Source organism: Zonotrichia albicollis, chromosome Z (genome assembly GCF_047830755.1).
Source record: "Zonotrichia albicollis isolate bZonAlb1 chromosome Z, bZonAlb1.hap1, whole genome shotgun sequence".
Lineage (NCBI taxonomy): Eukaryota > Metazoa > Chordata > Aves > Passeriformes > Passerellidae > Zonotrichia > Zonotrichia albicollis.
In genome coordinates, this window is record NC_133860.1 from 67,702,558 (window position 1) to 67,720,957 (window position 18,400).

The 18,400-nt window shown below is 38.5% G+C and overlaps 2 protein-coding genes across 4 annotated transcripts in view; both read left to right on the plus strand.

Moving 5' to 3' along the window:
- The window catches only part of LINGO2 (leucine rich repeat and Ig domain containing 2), a 525,499-nt gene extending 510,821 nt beyond the window's left edge, over positions 1–14,678 (plus strand). For all 3 annotated transcript variants that reach the window (XM_074532869.1, XM_026796134.2, XM_026796135.2), the window contains one exon: positions 3,676–14,678. In XM_074532869.1, coding sequence (XP_074388970.1) covers positions 3,712–5,532 — 1,821 coding nt within the window. In that variant the 5' untranslated portion in view covers positions 3,676–3,711 and the 3' untranslated portion in view covers positions 5,533–14,678. The remainder of the gene's footprint in view (positions 1–3,675) is intronic.
- C9orf72 (C9orf72-SMCR8 complex subunit) overlaps positions 1–18,400 on the plus strand; it is a 238,783-nt gene that overhangs the window by 99,475 nt on the left and 120,908 nt on the right. The gene's annotated exons all lie outside the window — the stretch shown is intronic.

Genomic DNA, 18,400 nt, shown 5'->3' on the forward strand with positions numbered 1-18,400 from the left:
GTGTGTACATACTTGCATTCATACACCTTATTGCCCTGTATGTACCACAATGAAGAGAAGGAATCAAAAAACGACAATGCTGCAGATGTTTAGAGGAAAAACCTACGCTGGCAAAGATAAAGTATGTAGTGCTGGTTGTTTAAGCAGGAAAGAAAGTCATCATGTTGAACACTGACACTAACAATTCAATCCTCTGCCAGTGAAATCACCAATTAACATCCCACAAGTCTAAAAAATGCAGAAAATAATTTTTCGCTTCAAGAAATCATCTTGCAGTGAAGAATATCTTTTAATGGCATAATTTCTTTCTTTTTAAAGTAGCATTTTTATTAATGAATGTATACTAATAAATAATTGTGATCACACTGACATGTAAGGTACTTTACAGATGAAACTGTATCCTTTCAAAATTTTCATAGACTGGAGGCACAAGGTAGGCCTAGCTAGTGATGTTATTGGACATTTCCTGAAAATACAACTTTATATTCACTTAATTCAATGGGGGCCATGTGCAATAGATCGTCAAATTCACTCTAGGCTTCTCCCAGAGTTTACCTTGTCCCACATGTTTTTCTTGCTAGACCTTTTAACCCTAGCTGGAGATAAGGTTACATTTTTTGCATAATGAAGATGAAGTAATTTTTCCGTAAAGCAATTCAAAGTGAAGGGTATAGTCACAGATTTGGTTAGAAGAAAGAATGGTAGTATCATCTGGCTCAATGTAAATTGTAGTAATAATAAATTTAATTTATACTTTCTTCTAACCTGTACTTATTGATCCACCTAATCTTTGTTTTTCTGACTTGATATTTAGTATAATTTATTATTTGTCCTTATTGAAATGTATCCACTCCAGATTATATCTCAGTCCTGAATCTTGCTTCCTTTCAAGTGCATACACACGCATGCCCCCACCCTTACAGATAAATATATATCTATCTCATTATCTTTACACACACCTTTGCAGAAGACTACTGTTAATTTTTGAATTGCTTTTTCTATATTCCAGCCACAGTCAAAAAAGCCTTTTATTATCTTTGATACTGTCTGTCTTCTACTTTGTACTCCTCAGAAGTTTTAGTTACCAGATGGATTGGATAGCTGCAAAAAGTGCTTCATATTTTCACTATCTAAACCAAACACTCCAGGATGCTCATCTTCCACTGAACCTGTTTACTTTGTGCTTCATACACTATTAGATGGACACAGTAGGAAATGAAATCCCTGTGTGGTAGAAATATCACTATGAAAGCACTAACCTCACAGACTGAGCTCTGAAAGTAAAGATCAGAGCACCCAGAAGCCTCTCTGATCTAAATTCATTGAAAACACCTAACTCAGAATCCCTATTGGTTTCCAGTTTTAAGTTAGTGCCTAATGAAGTCAAGTTTATCTCTGAAAACCTTTGTCACAGCTGGAGATAACTAGCAATAGTCACTTGCAAGACTACAATTTAAGGGGAAAACTGAATCTCAGTAGGCTGTCCTTCTAGAACAAAGTGGAAATGTACTTTTATAGGTAATATAATACAGAGTAATTTTCATCCAGTCTCCAGTCTATACGTCAAAACCAGCGTGCAGTGTGCCTCACATTAATAGTCTCTGCATGGAAGTGTAAATATGGAAATACAAAGCCACATCAGTCAAGAGTGAAATTCTTTCACAGAATTGTGAGAGGAGTAATATGTGCATCATTCATGTCTGATCAGTCAAAGAATGCAATTTATACGAAGTTCCAAGATAAATGCTTTTTCACTCAGTTTAGTTTTTAACAGTCAGAGCACAACAGCTGTTTATTTCTCAGTCCAGTTACAACAGTACAAATGCATACAATCCAAACCTTAGAGTTCCTGTTTAGAAATTTTTTAGATACAATAAGATCAATAGATACAAATATCTGCTTCTTTTCTTGTATCTTCAATCTCCACTGGTCTGATCTTCTGACCACAGTCTGAGTGCAACTCTTCTCCATCAGGAAGGATGATTTGGTGAGTTATCATATTCCAAGTTGTGTACCAGCGGAGTGCACTGTTGCTGTAGCAGAGTTACTGGTGGGACTTTCTTTTTCATCAGTCTGTGATTTACACAGGACTATTTTCATGTGCTTCAAAGAGCTTATTTGCTCAAATAGCTGTCTGATTGCCTCATCAATTCAGTTATACCATATTTGTTTAAATGCATTTATCCTCTGTGTATGGGAGGATTTCTTTTATGCTGCAATCCATATGACAACACAAAAAAAATTTACTCAAATGCAATTTACAAATTTCTTACGCAGTATCAAGATGATCCTCAAAACCCAAAGAGGCAGATAAGTTGGTGGATTCTTAGCTATTGCATAATTTTGTCATTGTGCCTTGGAGCAGATGGGCCATAGTCATCTGTGCAGGTCCAAGGGGCAGTTACTGGTGGGAGTTATTTAAGTATTTTTACAAGTACAATTAAAATGAAGCTCAAATTAAACAATACAGAAAAGGCATCAAAAGCCTGAGGCCCATTATAAGGCTTATTAATATTTTGAAGCCTGTATCCCAGCACTATACTTAGCCTCATCAAGTTGGTTGTACCATAGGAGTTAAGGTACTTCCAGGGTCCTTGCTTGCAATTTGCTTTACTCTGAACATCTCAAACACACCTTCCTTTGATGAACACCTATATCCTTTTCTTCTTCTTCTTTTGAAATGGGTTATTGTTTGTCTTCATTTAGTAGCTTCTAAGTCGACGTAGAAAAAGTCTCTTGCCTTTGGTGACTAAACCAGAAAAGTGCATTGCTTGGAGAAGGGTAGCTACTTTAGTAGAAAGTATCTTGCCTTCTTCTATCCTCATTTTTAACCTGAAGGTGTGAATGAATAAATCCTTTACAAACTGTGATTTTCCCTAAATCTGTGGGGCTTCTTTGGACACTGCACTGCCTAAATATGGACAGCTCATCTTACCTCGTTTTTGTCTTCCTAAAACTAGTTTATATGTCTTGGAATCACAAAGATATATTCTGCAAACCCTTTTTGGATCTTGGGTTCTAAACAGTCACACAAAATATCTCTGTGCAGTAAAAAGCAAAGAATCAATTTGACCTATTATAAATTCTAATCAGAGATGCACCAGTTTTTCCTTCCTCATCTGAGCCATTGTGTATGTGTATGCATGAACAAGCTTCATCTCTTTATAACTGTAATATATGCAATAAATAATAAGAGGAATCTTTTCATTGTCAAGGACCTCCTTTTCTTGATTATATGACATCATTAACATTTGCCTTAAAACACTAATGGGAGGCAAAAGCTTGGTTTCATATCACCTCACAGAAATCCAATGCTGTAAACTTATCGCAAATGCTATTAGCCCTTTTTGCATAGTGAATGGTATTTATCTCTGGGTTAATTATACAACTGTCTTGGGGAAACCTACTGAAATTGAGAAAAGACTGAAAGGTCTTCTACTGTTTGCAGTAGTAAAAGCTGTTTTGTCTTCATCAACATCTGGAGGTAACTGCTGGATACACAAATCCTTTTACTAGCCCTATGATATTGAAGTAAAATCTGCTTTATATAGGTCATGCCATTCACAATAGGTTTTATTGATTTGCTTAATATGAAAACACATGCATTTGCTTTGCAATGGTACTGTTCTTTTTCTGCAGACTTAACTTCTCCCCTTTCCCATCCTCACCCCACAGGCCCGTGACGGAGGGTTAGCCCAGATCAGTGGAGTCATGCGTCACACAGCTCTATCATGCTGGCAGCTGTTCCTGGGTCTGGCTGTGCTGCTTGTCTTCACAAGCCCCACTGCGGGCTGCCCAGCCCGCTGTGAATGCTCAGCACAAAACAAGTCTGTCAGCTGTCACCGCAGACGTCTGATGTCCATCCCAGAAGGCATTCCCATTGAGACCAAAATTTTGGACCTCAGCAAGAACCGACTGAAAAGCGTTAACCCTGAGGAATTCACATCATACCCATTGCTGGAGGAGATTGACCTCAGCGACAATATTGTCTCCAACGTTGAGCCTGGAGCTTTTAACAATCTCTTCAACTTGCGCTCCTTGAGGCTGAAAGGAAACCGTCTGAAACTGGTCCCCCTTGGGGTGTTCACTGGGTTGTCAAACTTAACAAAGCTTGATATAAGTGAAAACAAGATTGTCATTTTGCTGGACTACATGTTTCAAGATCTGCATAACCTAAAATCCCTGGAGGTTGGGGACAATGATTTGGTGTATATATCACACAGGGCCTTCAGTGGGCTGCTTAGCCTGGAGCAGCTCACCCTGGAGAGATGCAACCTCACAGCTGTACCAACAGAAGCCCTTTCTCACCTCCACAACCTCATCAGCCTGCATTTGAAACAGCTCAACATTAATGCTTTGCCGGCGTACGCCTTTAAAAGACTGTTTCGCCTGAAGGACCTGCAGATAGAGGCCTGGCCCCTCCTGGACATGCTGCCTGCCAACAGTCTGTACGGTCTCAACCTGACTTCTCTATCCATCACAAACACCAACCTGTCTGCAGTACCTTACTCTGCTTTTAAACACCTGGTTTACCTGACACATCTCAACCTGTCTTACAACCCCATCAGCACCATCGAGGCAGGCATGCTGTCGGATTTAGTGCGCCTGCAGGAGCTCCACATGGTGGGGGCACAGCTGCGTACCATTGAACCACATGCTTTCCAAGGGCTCCGATTCTTACGCGTGCTTAATGTGTCCCAAAACCTGTTAGAAACCCTAGAAGAGAATGTATTCCATTCCTCCAAAAGCCTTGAGGTCCTCTGCATTAACAACAACCCTCTGGCCTGTGACTGTCGTCTTCTTTGGATTTTGCAGCGGCAGCCCACCTTGCAGTTTGGTGGTGAGCCACCAATGTGTGCGGGCCCAGACAGTGTCAGAGAGAGGTCATTCAGAGACTTTCACAGCACAGCTCTCTCCTTTTATTTCACCTGTAAGAAGCCCAAGATACAAGACAAGAAGTTGCAGTACCTGGTAGTGGAGGAAGGACAGACCGTGCAGCTCATGTGCAATGCTGATGGGGACCCACAGCCTACCATCTCCTGGGTTACCCCACGCCGGAGGCTGATCACAACTAAATCAAATGGTAGAGCCACTGTGCTGGGAGATGGCACCCTGGAGATACGATTTGCCCAAGACCAGGACACTGGGATATATGTCTGTATTGCAAGTAACGCAGCTGGGAATGACACCTACTCAGCCTCCCTGACAGTAAAGGGGTTTACTTCAGACCGTTTCCTTTATGCCAACAGGACCCCTATGTATATGACAGACTCCAACGACACAAGTTCTAATGGAACTAATGCAAACAGCTACTCTCTGGACCTTAAGACAATATTGGTGTCCACAGCTATGGGCTGTTTCACATTCCTTGGAGTGGTTTTATTTTGTTTCCTTCTTCTTTTTGTGTGGAGCCGAGGGAAAGGCAAACACAAAACCAGCATTGACCTTGAATATGTCCCTCGCAAAAACAATGGTGCTGTGGTTGAAGGGGAGGTTTCTGGACCACGAAGGTTCAATATGAAAATGATTTGATGATATTCTGCTAGCAGTGCTTTTTCTGTGGCATTAAAACCAATTAAAACAGCCTGGCATGTGGAATTGCTAGGCAGAAGCAGCTTAATGCAGCTGTCAGTGTATCAAAAGGTTATATGAAAATGGAAAGACTATTTGTGGTTATACAACAGAGCCTCCAGACCTTGAGGCAGATGTGTCAGGGCCTTTCATAGAACTGGGAAATTGTACTAACTGTTTGCATTGCAAATATTGGCATTCTGGGGATATCAGCAATGAACCACTGGCTCATGCTCATGGACAATTGTTCAACATTTTCTACTGCTACAAAAGGAAAAGAAAAAAACCTACAGTGTAGGATTTACATACTTAAAGAAAAAGACACATTTGTCTAAACCACACTCGACAATGAAATTTGTATCCATATATCTCATTTGGTAAAACTTTGCATCCTCCCTTCTAGTTGGTTCAACACAAAAAAAAATTGGTAGCTTTTTTTTTTAAATCTACATCTATACTGTGTACATTTTGAAGCAATACAAATGAGAGGTTGTACTTTTAGATATCCACCAATACTGACCCAAGTGTGATGTCACCCATCTTTTAACTACCATAAAAACCCAAATTAGATCCTTGTAGTTACTAATTAGAAATAATATAAGATATTTTTCTCCTCATGTAGAAGGCCAGACCTGAATAGTTGAGAGCAAAACCGCTCAACTCTGTTGATCTACTCTTCATATAAATATAAGGCATGTGCCTAGTTTTGATACAGAATGGAATATTTTTTATATCTGTGATATCACACTGGACCAGTTTACTGTAATACAGCCCTGGCTCTCACACAGGGAAGGCAACCCACTAGTCAATGCTGGCATGGAGGAGTTGAGTTCTACCTTGAAGAGAGAGAAATCAGTTTTGTTAGCCCTGATATTAATTTCAAACCTACTGTTAAAATGTTAATGTGTACTGGGCCAAATAAAGAGCATAATACATTCTGCAGACTCCTTGGGAAATATGGTCATCTTACTCTTTATACAAGTGAATTAAAACATACAAACATTGCTAAGAATGAACTCTTCTCCAATGCCAAGTAAACTACAGTTGGTCATGCATAATATGGGGATTTATAATACTAAAATAATGTTTAAAACATGATAGCCTCAAAAAGGCTGACATACTGCCAGATATAATGAACCTCTAGCCACTGTCATTCTCATCTTGTATATTTGTAGATAACACAAAGCTGATTTCCAAGAACAGATTCCTTAGCTATTCTTGATGCCATTTTAATAACAATGTGGTTATGTTTCTTTCAGGGGCAGTATCTTAGAGCAAGAGGGGCAAGTTTTTCCAGATTTTAGGAATCTTTTTAAATGGAAAGAAGACAGAAGTGGAACATTAGTTCAGTACAAGTAACCTTTTGTTTGTTTTATTTTTCCAAAGAAATCTTCAAAAGACTGAAAAGTGAAATTTTATGCTTTATCATAAATACCATGATTTTATTTTTAAATCCTTAGCAATTGCAAGATGCAAAGTTGTTCAGCCACCTCTCAAGTTTTCCACCAGTTAGGAGCCATAAGTTTGCCATACATGGTTGATAGCAAGTACCATTTTTAAATGATTGGCATAATCTGGAGACAGGATGACAATTAGTACATCTATGTTTAACCAAGATGAATATGAAATATTATAAAACAGAACCTTCAGATTAATGTGATTGAACAGCCTGAGTTCAATCTTAGTATTAGATTTTGGCATTTTGAAACCAAGGTCAGGCTGATATATGATAGGATGCAAGTGCTTCTAAAATTAGTATCCATGTTCTTTGCAGAGATTTTAAAAGCAGGATGAAAAGTCTCCCACTTCTATCAAGGGAAATGTGCCAAAAGTTGTAAAATCCAGCTGTGCTCCCCAGAGATACCCATAACTTAGCTGCAGGACCCAAGGCTAGGCAGCTTTGAGAATCTCTTTTTTTAGTGGTTGATCATTGGTTGCGTTGTTGCTTCATTTTAGATTGTCCAACTGAGGAGGTTGCAAGGGTTCATAGAATTTTTTTCACTTAACTTGGCTTTAAGTTTAGAATTGGGTTTTTTTGTTTTATGCTCTGAACTAGATAGTTGGAGATTTATGGACATGCTTGATAAGAATACTCTTAGTTCTATGACATTTCTAGAACATTAATATAATGGAACAACCCCTGACTAAATTCTAACACCAGGGAAATTATTTTTGTTGACGTAATAACCACTGCACTGAAGTCCAAAATTCTACTGTACCTTAATGCGGGCAGTTAAAGAAACAAATGGGGATAAAACAAAATGTTTCTGAACTGTCCCTTGAAGACATTTGCATGTGCCTTTCCCTTGTAATTGTCATTTTTTTCAACTAGTTATCTATTGCCCCTGCAGTCATTTCATGTTAAATGTTAAAATCAGTGTTAGAAGGAAAAATTCACCTAAGTTCTAGACATTTTCAGCTGATTTCTTCATATTAAATTACACAATAAAAAAAAATAATCTCAAAAAACACCACCCTAGAAAACATGTACTTTTAGTATTAATTATGAGTTGCTGTATTCCCCTATTCCCTTGGAATGACTCTAAGAAGTGATTTCAGCTAGTGCATTGCAAGGATTTGTGAGCAGAAATGTGCTTAGTTATCTATGTGAATGTGTGCTGGTGATGGAAATCACCGCTTGCTGTTGCTGAGCACCACCTTGCAGAGCTGTCAGCGTTCTGTGTATTGCCTTGAGTTCAGTCAGTATTCAGTTTTTCAGAATCAGTGTTCGTTCCCTGCCTCTAGCAATGTTCTACTTTTTGCAGCCTACTTATTTCAGCATGGACTTAACAAGGCATATGGCACCTCTTAACAGAAGTGAGGACAGCAAGACCCAGAGACACTTTTGTCTTGCTCCACATAGTCTCCTTCTTATGTATTTGTGGGACACATACTAACTATGGCTCTTTTGGGTGAATAAGGAATACAGTGTCAAAGTCAGACCCAGACAAGAACCTTTTTGGCAATTATTTTAAGAACTGTGGCTGAATGCTTACCCTGCCTCTTGAAGGAGTCAATTCTCTGCTAGAGATCAAGGAGATGCACCACAGTTTATTTTACTGCAGGGGAGAAAAAGGACTGGGCTGCGAGAAGGCATCTGACCCATATGTCTCCCCTATCATATATTCAGAAACAGGTTGGTAGTGCATACCTGGCACTAAAAGAGGAATCAAAGGTTTTAACCTACCTCTGACTTGTATACTGGCTGGTCTCCATGCTGACACTAGCCTGAATTTACCTGGCAGCCAGTGCAACAAAACTCTGAGAAGCAGCAATAGTTCTGCAAAAAAGGAGAAAACTGAAAATGTCCGAACCAGCAAAGGAACTTGAGAAAACAGATACTAAAATATCCTTGTCAATAACTCCTGTAAGAGCAGTGCCCGGGCCTCTCGCAAATATGTTTTGAAGTCCACTTACACAGATCAGTATGAAGATAAGAACAGATGACTGTACAAGTGTTTACAGAATCACAGTGAATCACAGAATCATTTAGGTTGGAAAAGACCTTCAAGATCATCAATTCTGACCTTTAACTGATCACCACCCCGACAACTAGACCATAACACTAAGTGTCACGCCCAGCCATTTAATGAACAGCCCCATGGATAGTCCATTTCAATGCTTAAACACCCTTTTAGTGAAGAAATTCTTCCTGATGTCCAACTTGAATCTCTTCTGGTGCAGCTTGGGCCTATATCTTCTCCTCCTGTCACTGGCTGCCTGGGAGAAGAGGCTGACCCTCACCTGGCTACAACCTCCTCCAAAGGAGATGTAGGGAGTCATAAGTTTCCCCTGAGCCTCCTTTTCTCCAGACTGAACACCTTCAGTTTCCTCAGCTACTCCTCATAGGACTTACACTGTAAGTCTCTCCTAGCTCTGACTCCTCCCTAGCTCTGTTGCCCTTCTCTGGACACATTCCAGCACTTCAATGTCCTTCTTGTAGTGAGTGGAACAGGACTGCACACAGGACTTCAGGTGTGGCCTCACCAGTGCCAAGTACAGGGGGACAATCACTGTCCTGCTCCTGCTGGCCACACCATCACTGATACAGGCTAGGACACCATTGGCCTTCTTGGCCATCTGGGCACACACTGGCTCATGGTCAGCTGCTGACAGCCAGCCCTCCCTGGTCTTCTGCCTGGCCACTTTCCAGCCACTCCATCCCCAGCCTGTAGCACCGCATGAGGTTGTTGTGACCCAAGGACAGGATCCAGTGCTTGACCATTTTGAACCTCATTCCATTGGCCTTGAAATATTAATCCAGCCTGTCCAGATGGCTCTGCAGGGCTTTCCTGCCCTCCAGCAGATCAACACTCACATCCAACTTGATGTCACCTGAAAACTCACTGAGGGAGCACTTCAGATCATTGATAAAGATATTAAACCAGATTGGGCCCAGTCCTGAGCCCTGGGAACACAACCAGTGACCAGAAACCAACTGCTTGTGGCAGCATTCACCTTTCTTTGGGCCTTAAAAACTTCAAACAGTTTTTAATCTAGCCCTTTTCCAAGCCAGTTAAACTTTCCTTGAGTTAAAGAGAACATTGAAGCAATGGATACAGAAAAGGGATGTTTGCTATGATTTGCCAAAAAATCATTTGCAAGCAGCACCCCACCTCAACCTTTTTTTTAAGTTTTGAGTTGGTTCTCTGGTTCTTGTCCCTTCTTCTTTCTTCTTAACTTTGCAACTTTCTTTGCAGAGCGGCTTTGTCCATTAAAACATAATGTTAGATTCAGACTGGGAAGATTCAGACTGCTTTTACCCTCTGTACCCACCTTATTATACATTCACACATGCTTATAAGTGCCAGCACAGGCAACAGCTCCTGATACAACTGGAGACACCAAGGCCCCTAGAGAACTGCTGATCTCACTGGACATTTTTTAACTAAACTTCATTTCAGCTGTCTTCATTATCATACTGCCATTCAAGGTTTCCTTTATTTACTTGAATGGTAGCTATCTTTTTTTTCCTTATTTGCTTAATTTTGATTTTGCATCACCTATGACAACAACAATTATAACACTATGAAGAAAATTAAGAAATGCTATACATTACACCCTCAGCACGACAAATTGTAATTTAGGCAGATGAGACAACATAAGAAGTCAGCATTAATATTTAATAGAAAGTTATATCTAAACTTTGTAATAGAAGAAAAAACTGGCAAGGAGATTACTGAGGTATGAAGGCCATGTTGCAACTAAATCACATCTAAGATGTGAAACAGACTTTCATACACCATGCCTGGATATCTGTTTTTGACATTAGACTTTCCCAGAAAGACTCTCACGATGTATGAATGTCAGATATCTGCATTTAAATCATGAAAAGACAAAGCATTTCCTGAAAATCCAGGTGAGCAAGCAATTTCTGGCTGCCCAAGGACAACAGCAGTTTCCAGCAAGGACAGACAAGAAACTACAATCATGCAGTTATTTTGCCTTATTCACTACTGCATCCCATGACAATGCAGTCCATTAGCCACCAATAAAATGCACAACCCTTACTCAATTTTCTTCACAGGAGGCAATATTTGCATAATAGGCTACAGTCTGTTCCACCTCCAGTTAGAGCAGTGAAACATCCAGCAAGAAGTGAGGAAGAGGAAGCCCCTTCTGACCAGTTTGCTAATAAGCTTTTACTATTGAGTGGTCCTAGCCTACCTGGGGCTATCATGATGACTGTTTGTCCATTCCCATCCTCTGCTCACCACGTGGCTTGGCGTGGAGTAGTAGGGAAAATAATATACAGTCAAGTTGTCCCTCCTCCCTGAACTGTAATTCTGATGAGCAGCACAGCAGCAGTGTCTTAGAAATCTTGGTCTGCTGCAGATGATCCATGGTTTTGCCATAAAACCACATGTGGGAAAAAATTGGATACATGCTTTCTGATGTTCTTTCAATATCCTGTGTGATTGACTGCTCTTTGTGCTAAAAAGAACCAGGAAAGAAGTAATTTAAAACTCAATTGTGTCTGAAGGAGTTAAAGGGACATCTTTAGAAAGTCAAAGGGCCTGATTGCTGGAGAATGTTTCAAGAAATGAATGAGATTTTTCAAGTTAGCCAAGCAATTTGGATGCCCTGTTCTTATTATCTGTAATAAGAATTAAAATCTCAATTTTCCTTGGCAGCTTAGAAGAATCACAGTTATTTCAGAGACACATGCTCCTTTTGTCTGTCTCCTAGCTCTGCTCAATTCCCTTCTCGATTTCCAATGACTGTAATGCCAAAGGAAGATCTCTGGATTAGGTTAAATTTCATTGAATATTCACATGGCTCTTGGAATCTAAATCTTAAAGCAGGATCCTAAACCTTCTTCAAGCCAAAAATAAAAGTAAAAAAGAAAGAAGCTTGAGTAAACCTCCTTTTGCAAATTAAATAAATCAAATTTTGTGAGAATCCTGCTACTAAGATAGCTACATGTGAAAAGCCATCTGCAGGAATTTTTGGGGTTTGGGGGGTTTTTGTTTTGTTTTGCTTTGTTTTATCTTTTTCACTAGAAGCAGGTGGTTGGGTGTAAGGCCAGCTGGAAATAAAAATCTGTATTTATAGCATCAGCAGAATGAGGAAAAAGACTGCGCAGTCAATAAAATGCTCTATGTTATTTCAGCTTAAAATGAAAGATGTTTTCATTTTAAAATAGGTTATAGATACATACAAAAGGACAGACTTTTGCCTCATAATTTGATTTTCTGTATTTATTCAACGACACCAGAATTGTCATGAAGCAGAACTGTGGCAGTAAGAGACAGAAAACAGATTCTCTACTGTAGTCAGGCAATATAAATCAGGAGAAATCCTCTTGAAACCATTCTGTTGGTCCTGGTTACACTAGAAATTTGATAAATCAATCTATCTTTTTTGATTTCTACTAAGCAGGCTGTAGTGGACAAGACGCAGAACTTATGTATTAATTATTTCTCATCTTGTGGCATCTTGTGCCTTTTATTCTGGATTGCTTTAATATTTACACTGCTAGCACAGCAGCAGAACATGAAAATATACATTCTGGGAAGAGAAGGATAAAAGGAAAATGGAAATCTCTGACCTTGAAGAAGTCTGCCTATTTCTACTCATGGCATTTGCATGTCAGAAATATCACCTCCTCACACTTCAGGCCCAGAACAATGGCTTTAAAGCATTGTGCATAGGCAGCTGCACAGGCATCTATGAAGACGATGGTCAACTTGTACACATTTTAGTAATTTTGGTCTTTCAGAAAACAAAATATTATTGCTTCTTAAAGAATTCATTTATGTCATTTTGATACTAAAAGTAAACACCTTGGCTTCATTACACTGGGCACTGTATAAGTAGGAAGTAAATTATAACACTGACCTGTTGAGCTTACAGCCATATAGTAGGAAGTTGGCTTTTGAGCAAGTACACATGGTAACAAGTCTCTCACTGTTTGTTGAGGGAATGCCATAGTGCAGATATATTAAAATATCATCACACTGAAATCTGTTTGCAAGCACATGTAGTTCATATGTACATGTTTGTGTGTGAAAAAAATAGTTATATTTGTTTTGTTTCTTTCTTATTTCAAGTATTAAATGTATATTGTTTTTAAAAAGTGACAAGATTAACATGAAAAATTGTGCTGTAATTTATTTTGATATATATGATCATGAGTATGGATGGGAAATGAGACAGCCTTGCTGTCATGATCCATGAAGCACATGACAATTCAGGTTTGTCCGGAAGTTTGCTTCATGTTTGAGCAAAATATGCAAATATAATGGAAAAAAAAACCCAAAAAAAAAAAAAAAACAACCAAAAAAAAGCGCTTTGTTGTAAAGACAGTTGTCCTGAATGTCATTTTAAAAGTTACTTTAGGGCTTATGTCATGATGTGTGTCATACTTATCCACAATGAAACCCAAATAAATAATTCCATGGAGTGGCAAAATTTACTTGCAAAAGTGAAGAAAATTTACATTGTTTCCCCTATTGTGGCTGAACACTTTTTTCCCCAGGGTGCAGTGTAGAAAACTAACACCAGAAAAATACACTTTCCTTACAGAGGTCCTTAGTGCCAGGTCTTCACAACAAGCTAACTTTTCAGGCCCATCCCTCTTGAACTGAGAATCTGAATGAACACAGTGAGAAAGACAAGACTCTGGCAGGTATTTCTCAGTTACTCACTCTCCTCCTTCATTGCATGAAGCCCTCAAACACAGAGAAAATACCCGGGTCTCATTCAGATGCGTATTGGGATTTATTATCCGTACAAAGTATCAGGGAGCCTGCGTCCTCACTTTTACACATGCAGGGTGTTCAGGTGACTGACGGGGATACCAATCAAGTGGATGCTGGAGGAAGAAAAGCATGGCACTTAACAGCACCACAGAGAGAACAGCAGAAAGATAGATTTCACCAGCTGCGTCACTTGGAAGGCAACAAATACTGAAAATCTGCATTTGAAACATGGTTACTGAGGAAATCACCAGTATTCAAACACCTCTGTAATTACAAAAAAATTAAGTGATGGAAAGTAGATTCTGCTGAGGTTGAAACCCATTTCAACCCCCTGAGACTTGCCACAACCTACCAAGCCTTCATCAGAGATCAGCTTTGAAGAAGGACGCAGGCTGTAATCTAAACTATTGCTACTCCTATTTTTCCACAGTTAGATACTTTTACCAACAGCAATTTTTTTCATGATTTCTAGGATAATCTGAATTAAGATTTAACACCTGAATACCCCTTATAGTCTAACCAAGGGTCCTGTTCTCTAGAAGGGAAAACAGTTACTACCTCAGGAAAAGAAGAAGCAACTTGAAATCCTGATAAATTGCTAGGAGCAGAGACAGACAGGGGCTGAATCTGAGCTCTCCTATGTCCCCGGAAATGTGTCTTATCCTCCTGCATTTGCATTTGACACCTCCAAAAGATTTTGAATGATTTACACCAATGTACCCTCCTCTGGAGCAGAATGTCAAATGCAAATGCAAATTGTCAGAGAAACTTTACTATTCATTTTATTACAGTAATCTATTTTATTTATAATATTTTTAATCAGATTGGCAGTCAAATGTACTGCACTACTGCCTTCAGTATGACATGAAAAAAGAGCCATTTTCCCTACCACTGCACAGGGAACAGAGGTTTATCTCCAAAGGTTCCTCCATCCTAATATTACTCTATATCAAGAGGTAGAACCTGTTCCTATATCACAAGATCTATTCAGCAATTTCCAGTTCTTACAGTAGAAGCAGCTACTAGTTTTCTCCATGATAACCAGGTAGAGAAAAACACCATCACATCAGGCAATCACTGACACATTCATCAAAAATAAGGAAAAAAAATTAAAATTTATTAATAACTCCTAACAGACAAACACACTTTAGATTTTTAAAAGCATACAAAATTTTCTAAAGCACAGTCACTTTCAAAAATTCTTAATAATATTTATATTATTGCACATCTACTATACAGGATTTGCCACAGAGTTATTAGCCCTATATTGGATAATACAGACATCTTTAAATAAACAAATCTTGGCATCCAAAGTTTATTTTAAGTAATGCCTGGGTTTAATATTTTTGTATTTTTAAAAGCTGATGGGAAATTGAAAATCCCACTACTTACCAAGTAAACTCAATTCACAGAGGCTGAGTTATTCTCATATAAGGGAATGCTCACAGTGAATTTTCTGCATCATAAAACCTTCCCACGTACAGCTGTAAATGACATACTATTAAAAAACAACAAAAAGGGCTTTGTTCATCTCTGGTACTATCTGAAACTGGAGGAGAGGCTGGTAATTCATGCTGGGAAAGCACAAATAAAGTGTGAAAGTGTTGGATTAAGAAATGCAGAGTTATTGCAAAGGAACTGGCCTTTCTGTCTACTCAGGCTCTGTAGCGGTCTGGGAAATTAGACTAAATTCCTTCTTTCCTAGATACAGGAAATTCCTCATTTTCCCCTCTCTTCTTGGAAGTTTAAATTTCAATCTTAGTAATCAATGGGAAATGAAATACAGTAAGAAGTTAGTAAAATGTGGAACTGGATAGTAAACATTAATAGAAATTAAAACGTACCTAAAAAATTATGTTACATTGGTAGTTAGCTTGTTGTCTAAGTAATTCTGGAATTATTTTGGTTTGCAGAATCTGGTTTATTAATTAATAGCTAGGGGATTCATTCAGCTAGTTAATGCTGTAATCACCAGCTGGAATATCTTATTTACCTCATCAGTCCCTAAGTGGAAGTTATATTTTTCTGAGCTATTTTCCAATAACTTTCCTATTTGTATTACTCAAAAGCACAAGTGATGGAGAGCACACTTATTTTATTATAGGAAGACAATGATAACAAATTTAATCTATTACTTTTGCTAAGAGACCTCTTTGCTGTTTCTACAAAGATTAATAGTTTACATCCTTATCTAAATTATAGCTATCACTAAAGCCAAACATCTCACCTTAAGAATCTATTGACTTTTTTGCATCTGTGCAGTGCAGCAGTTCTAATGCACTGCAAAAAACATTTTGCTTTCACGTTGAACAGGCATGCCATGCAGAGGGGTTAGAGGCAATGCAGCCTTCTGAGTTGCAGAAACATTTGCATTTTAATGGGCCTTATTGAATTTTTGTTGGCTTTTACAGGTTTGGCAGACTGTCACATTTTGTTAAAGGATATCAGATCATCCTTTCGTGGCTCAGAGAAGGCATAGCTTTCAGTTTATAACACAAACAGAAGGCTGCAACTCAGGATTTCTTAGCTGTAATCAAAACCCTGGGCCTCTAACTCTTCAGAGAATACAATAATAGTTACCTTTCAAAAGGATGATTCTACCATTTTCCTAAGGGTTATAAAGCCAAGCAGTTATCGTTCACCCATACCTGTGTGAGGAATGAAAATTTTAATGGAGGTTGGTACCAAACAAAGAAAATCTTTTTTAAGAAATGCAAGCCCTGCTGCTCAAAGCACTCCTCTTGGCAAGGTGGTGACAGCAGTGGTCTGCCCTGTGATCAGCCTTTCCAACAGTTCTAAATTAAAGGATCTTGCAGAGCAGTGGCAGTGTATGAAAGAAAATTGCCATGAGAGATGCACACCAACAAGATGCTGACTTTTATGCAGTTCAGTGGTATTTTCAATGAAAGGACCTCTTAATGCCTCACTTAATTAGTTGGTTTGCAATGCTTGAAAACCATTTTTATTTCCTAAAGCATCTACACAATTTGTGTCTTTGCCTTTGATTATAGATGAGAAATGCTGAAATGAATGCAAAACACACATCAATTGTCAAGTGTCACACCAAGCACTCAGACTACTACAAAAATATTTCTGTTTCGTCCTTATACAAGACTAACAAAACTGAGTCCTACAATTTCTCCATTCTCTAATCCAAGTTTCTTGAAAGAAAACTAGCATTTCCACATGTTTCCCCGCTCTTTAATAGATAAAGTAACAAGGATACACTTTTCAAATTACTGCTGCCAGTGTTTATCATAGGAAATTTGTCCTGACACAACTCAATTTGCCACAACATTGAGTTGTGGCCAACCTCATCTTCATCTTTTAATCAAGATTGTTTTGCTTATACATGAGCCAAACACTTGGAACTTCCCCATTCCCAGCTTCTGCTTTTGAGCTGAAGCCAGAAGATTTTGCTGTGAATGTCAGTGAAGTATGTTTGATAGTTAATGGTTACAGCCTTGCATCCAGCAGTCACTGGAAACTATTTCTGAGGCATGGCCTCTCTGGCATGATTAAAAGTAACAACTACTCCTTGGGAAGAAGATTAACCAGTACCTCCATTTTATTTTTCAAGACCTCCATCAGCTTTCAGGACAATGGAAGATGTGTGTCCAAGTCATTTAGAACTGAAGGAAATATTTGCTGGATGTGCTTGTCATCTTAGGGAACTGCATACAAAAAGGCATGTGAGAAATAAATTTGTCCTTTAAGGGTTAAATTACTGAAGCAGAAATCTAAAATGCTGCACATAAAAGGAGGTATGCATTAAAAAAAATACCTCTGGTGGGTTTTACACTGTAAGAATGAAACTCAGAAACATGAGTAAAAAGTAAACTCATTGATGAGAAAATTATTTTTTCAATGTAATAAAATGCTCCCTTCAGAGAGGAGGATCATAAAATACATTTCCTCCAGTATTTAAACACAAGGATTCTCCTCTCTCCTCGTTCAAAGAGGAGATCTACAAACCACCTCATTTCAGTACAAATACTTTCTTAAAATGCATTCTGTTATGTTCAAAATATCAACCCTTCCTGGATTTTCAACAGCTGTTGTAATTGTTTTTCATAGAAATCGATTTTAATTGTAACACTGTTCTGCTACAAGCCTATTGTCTGTGTCCTTCTGAATTGTCAATTACCTAAATGAAGAAATAAAGGCTTGAAAGTGCATTGTTGTAATTAATTTCTATGTTTAAATTATCTAATCACAATACAAAGTTATGAATTTCATCTGTTGAGGCACAAAGAATACTTTCCTTGAAAAATGAAAGAAAAAAAGAGAAAAAATAAATATAAAAATCCACTACTGGTTCACTTGTGTTTTTTAAGGCAAAAGTTTAAGGCTGTCATTCCAGTCCTCTTCTATACTTTTGGAAATATGCATATAATTTTTAGTGAGTATACTGCTTGTATAGAGAAAAGGTTTTTCTTTAACAGTCTAACAGAGTTGCTTTTCTGCATATACAATCTAGTTTCCCCCAACTAGGATAGTATGTGCCATGAAGTATCATCTCCCAGACTGTCCTTTCCACACACTTTCCAAGCAGGGTGTGATTGTCAAGTTCCACGTGTGATGTTCCCATTGAGTCCCAGGACCATTAAATGTATGAATTTGTC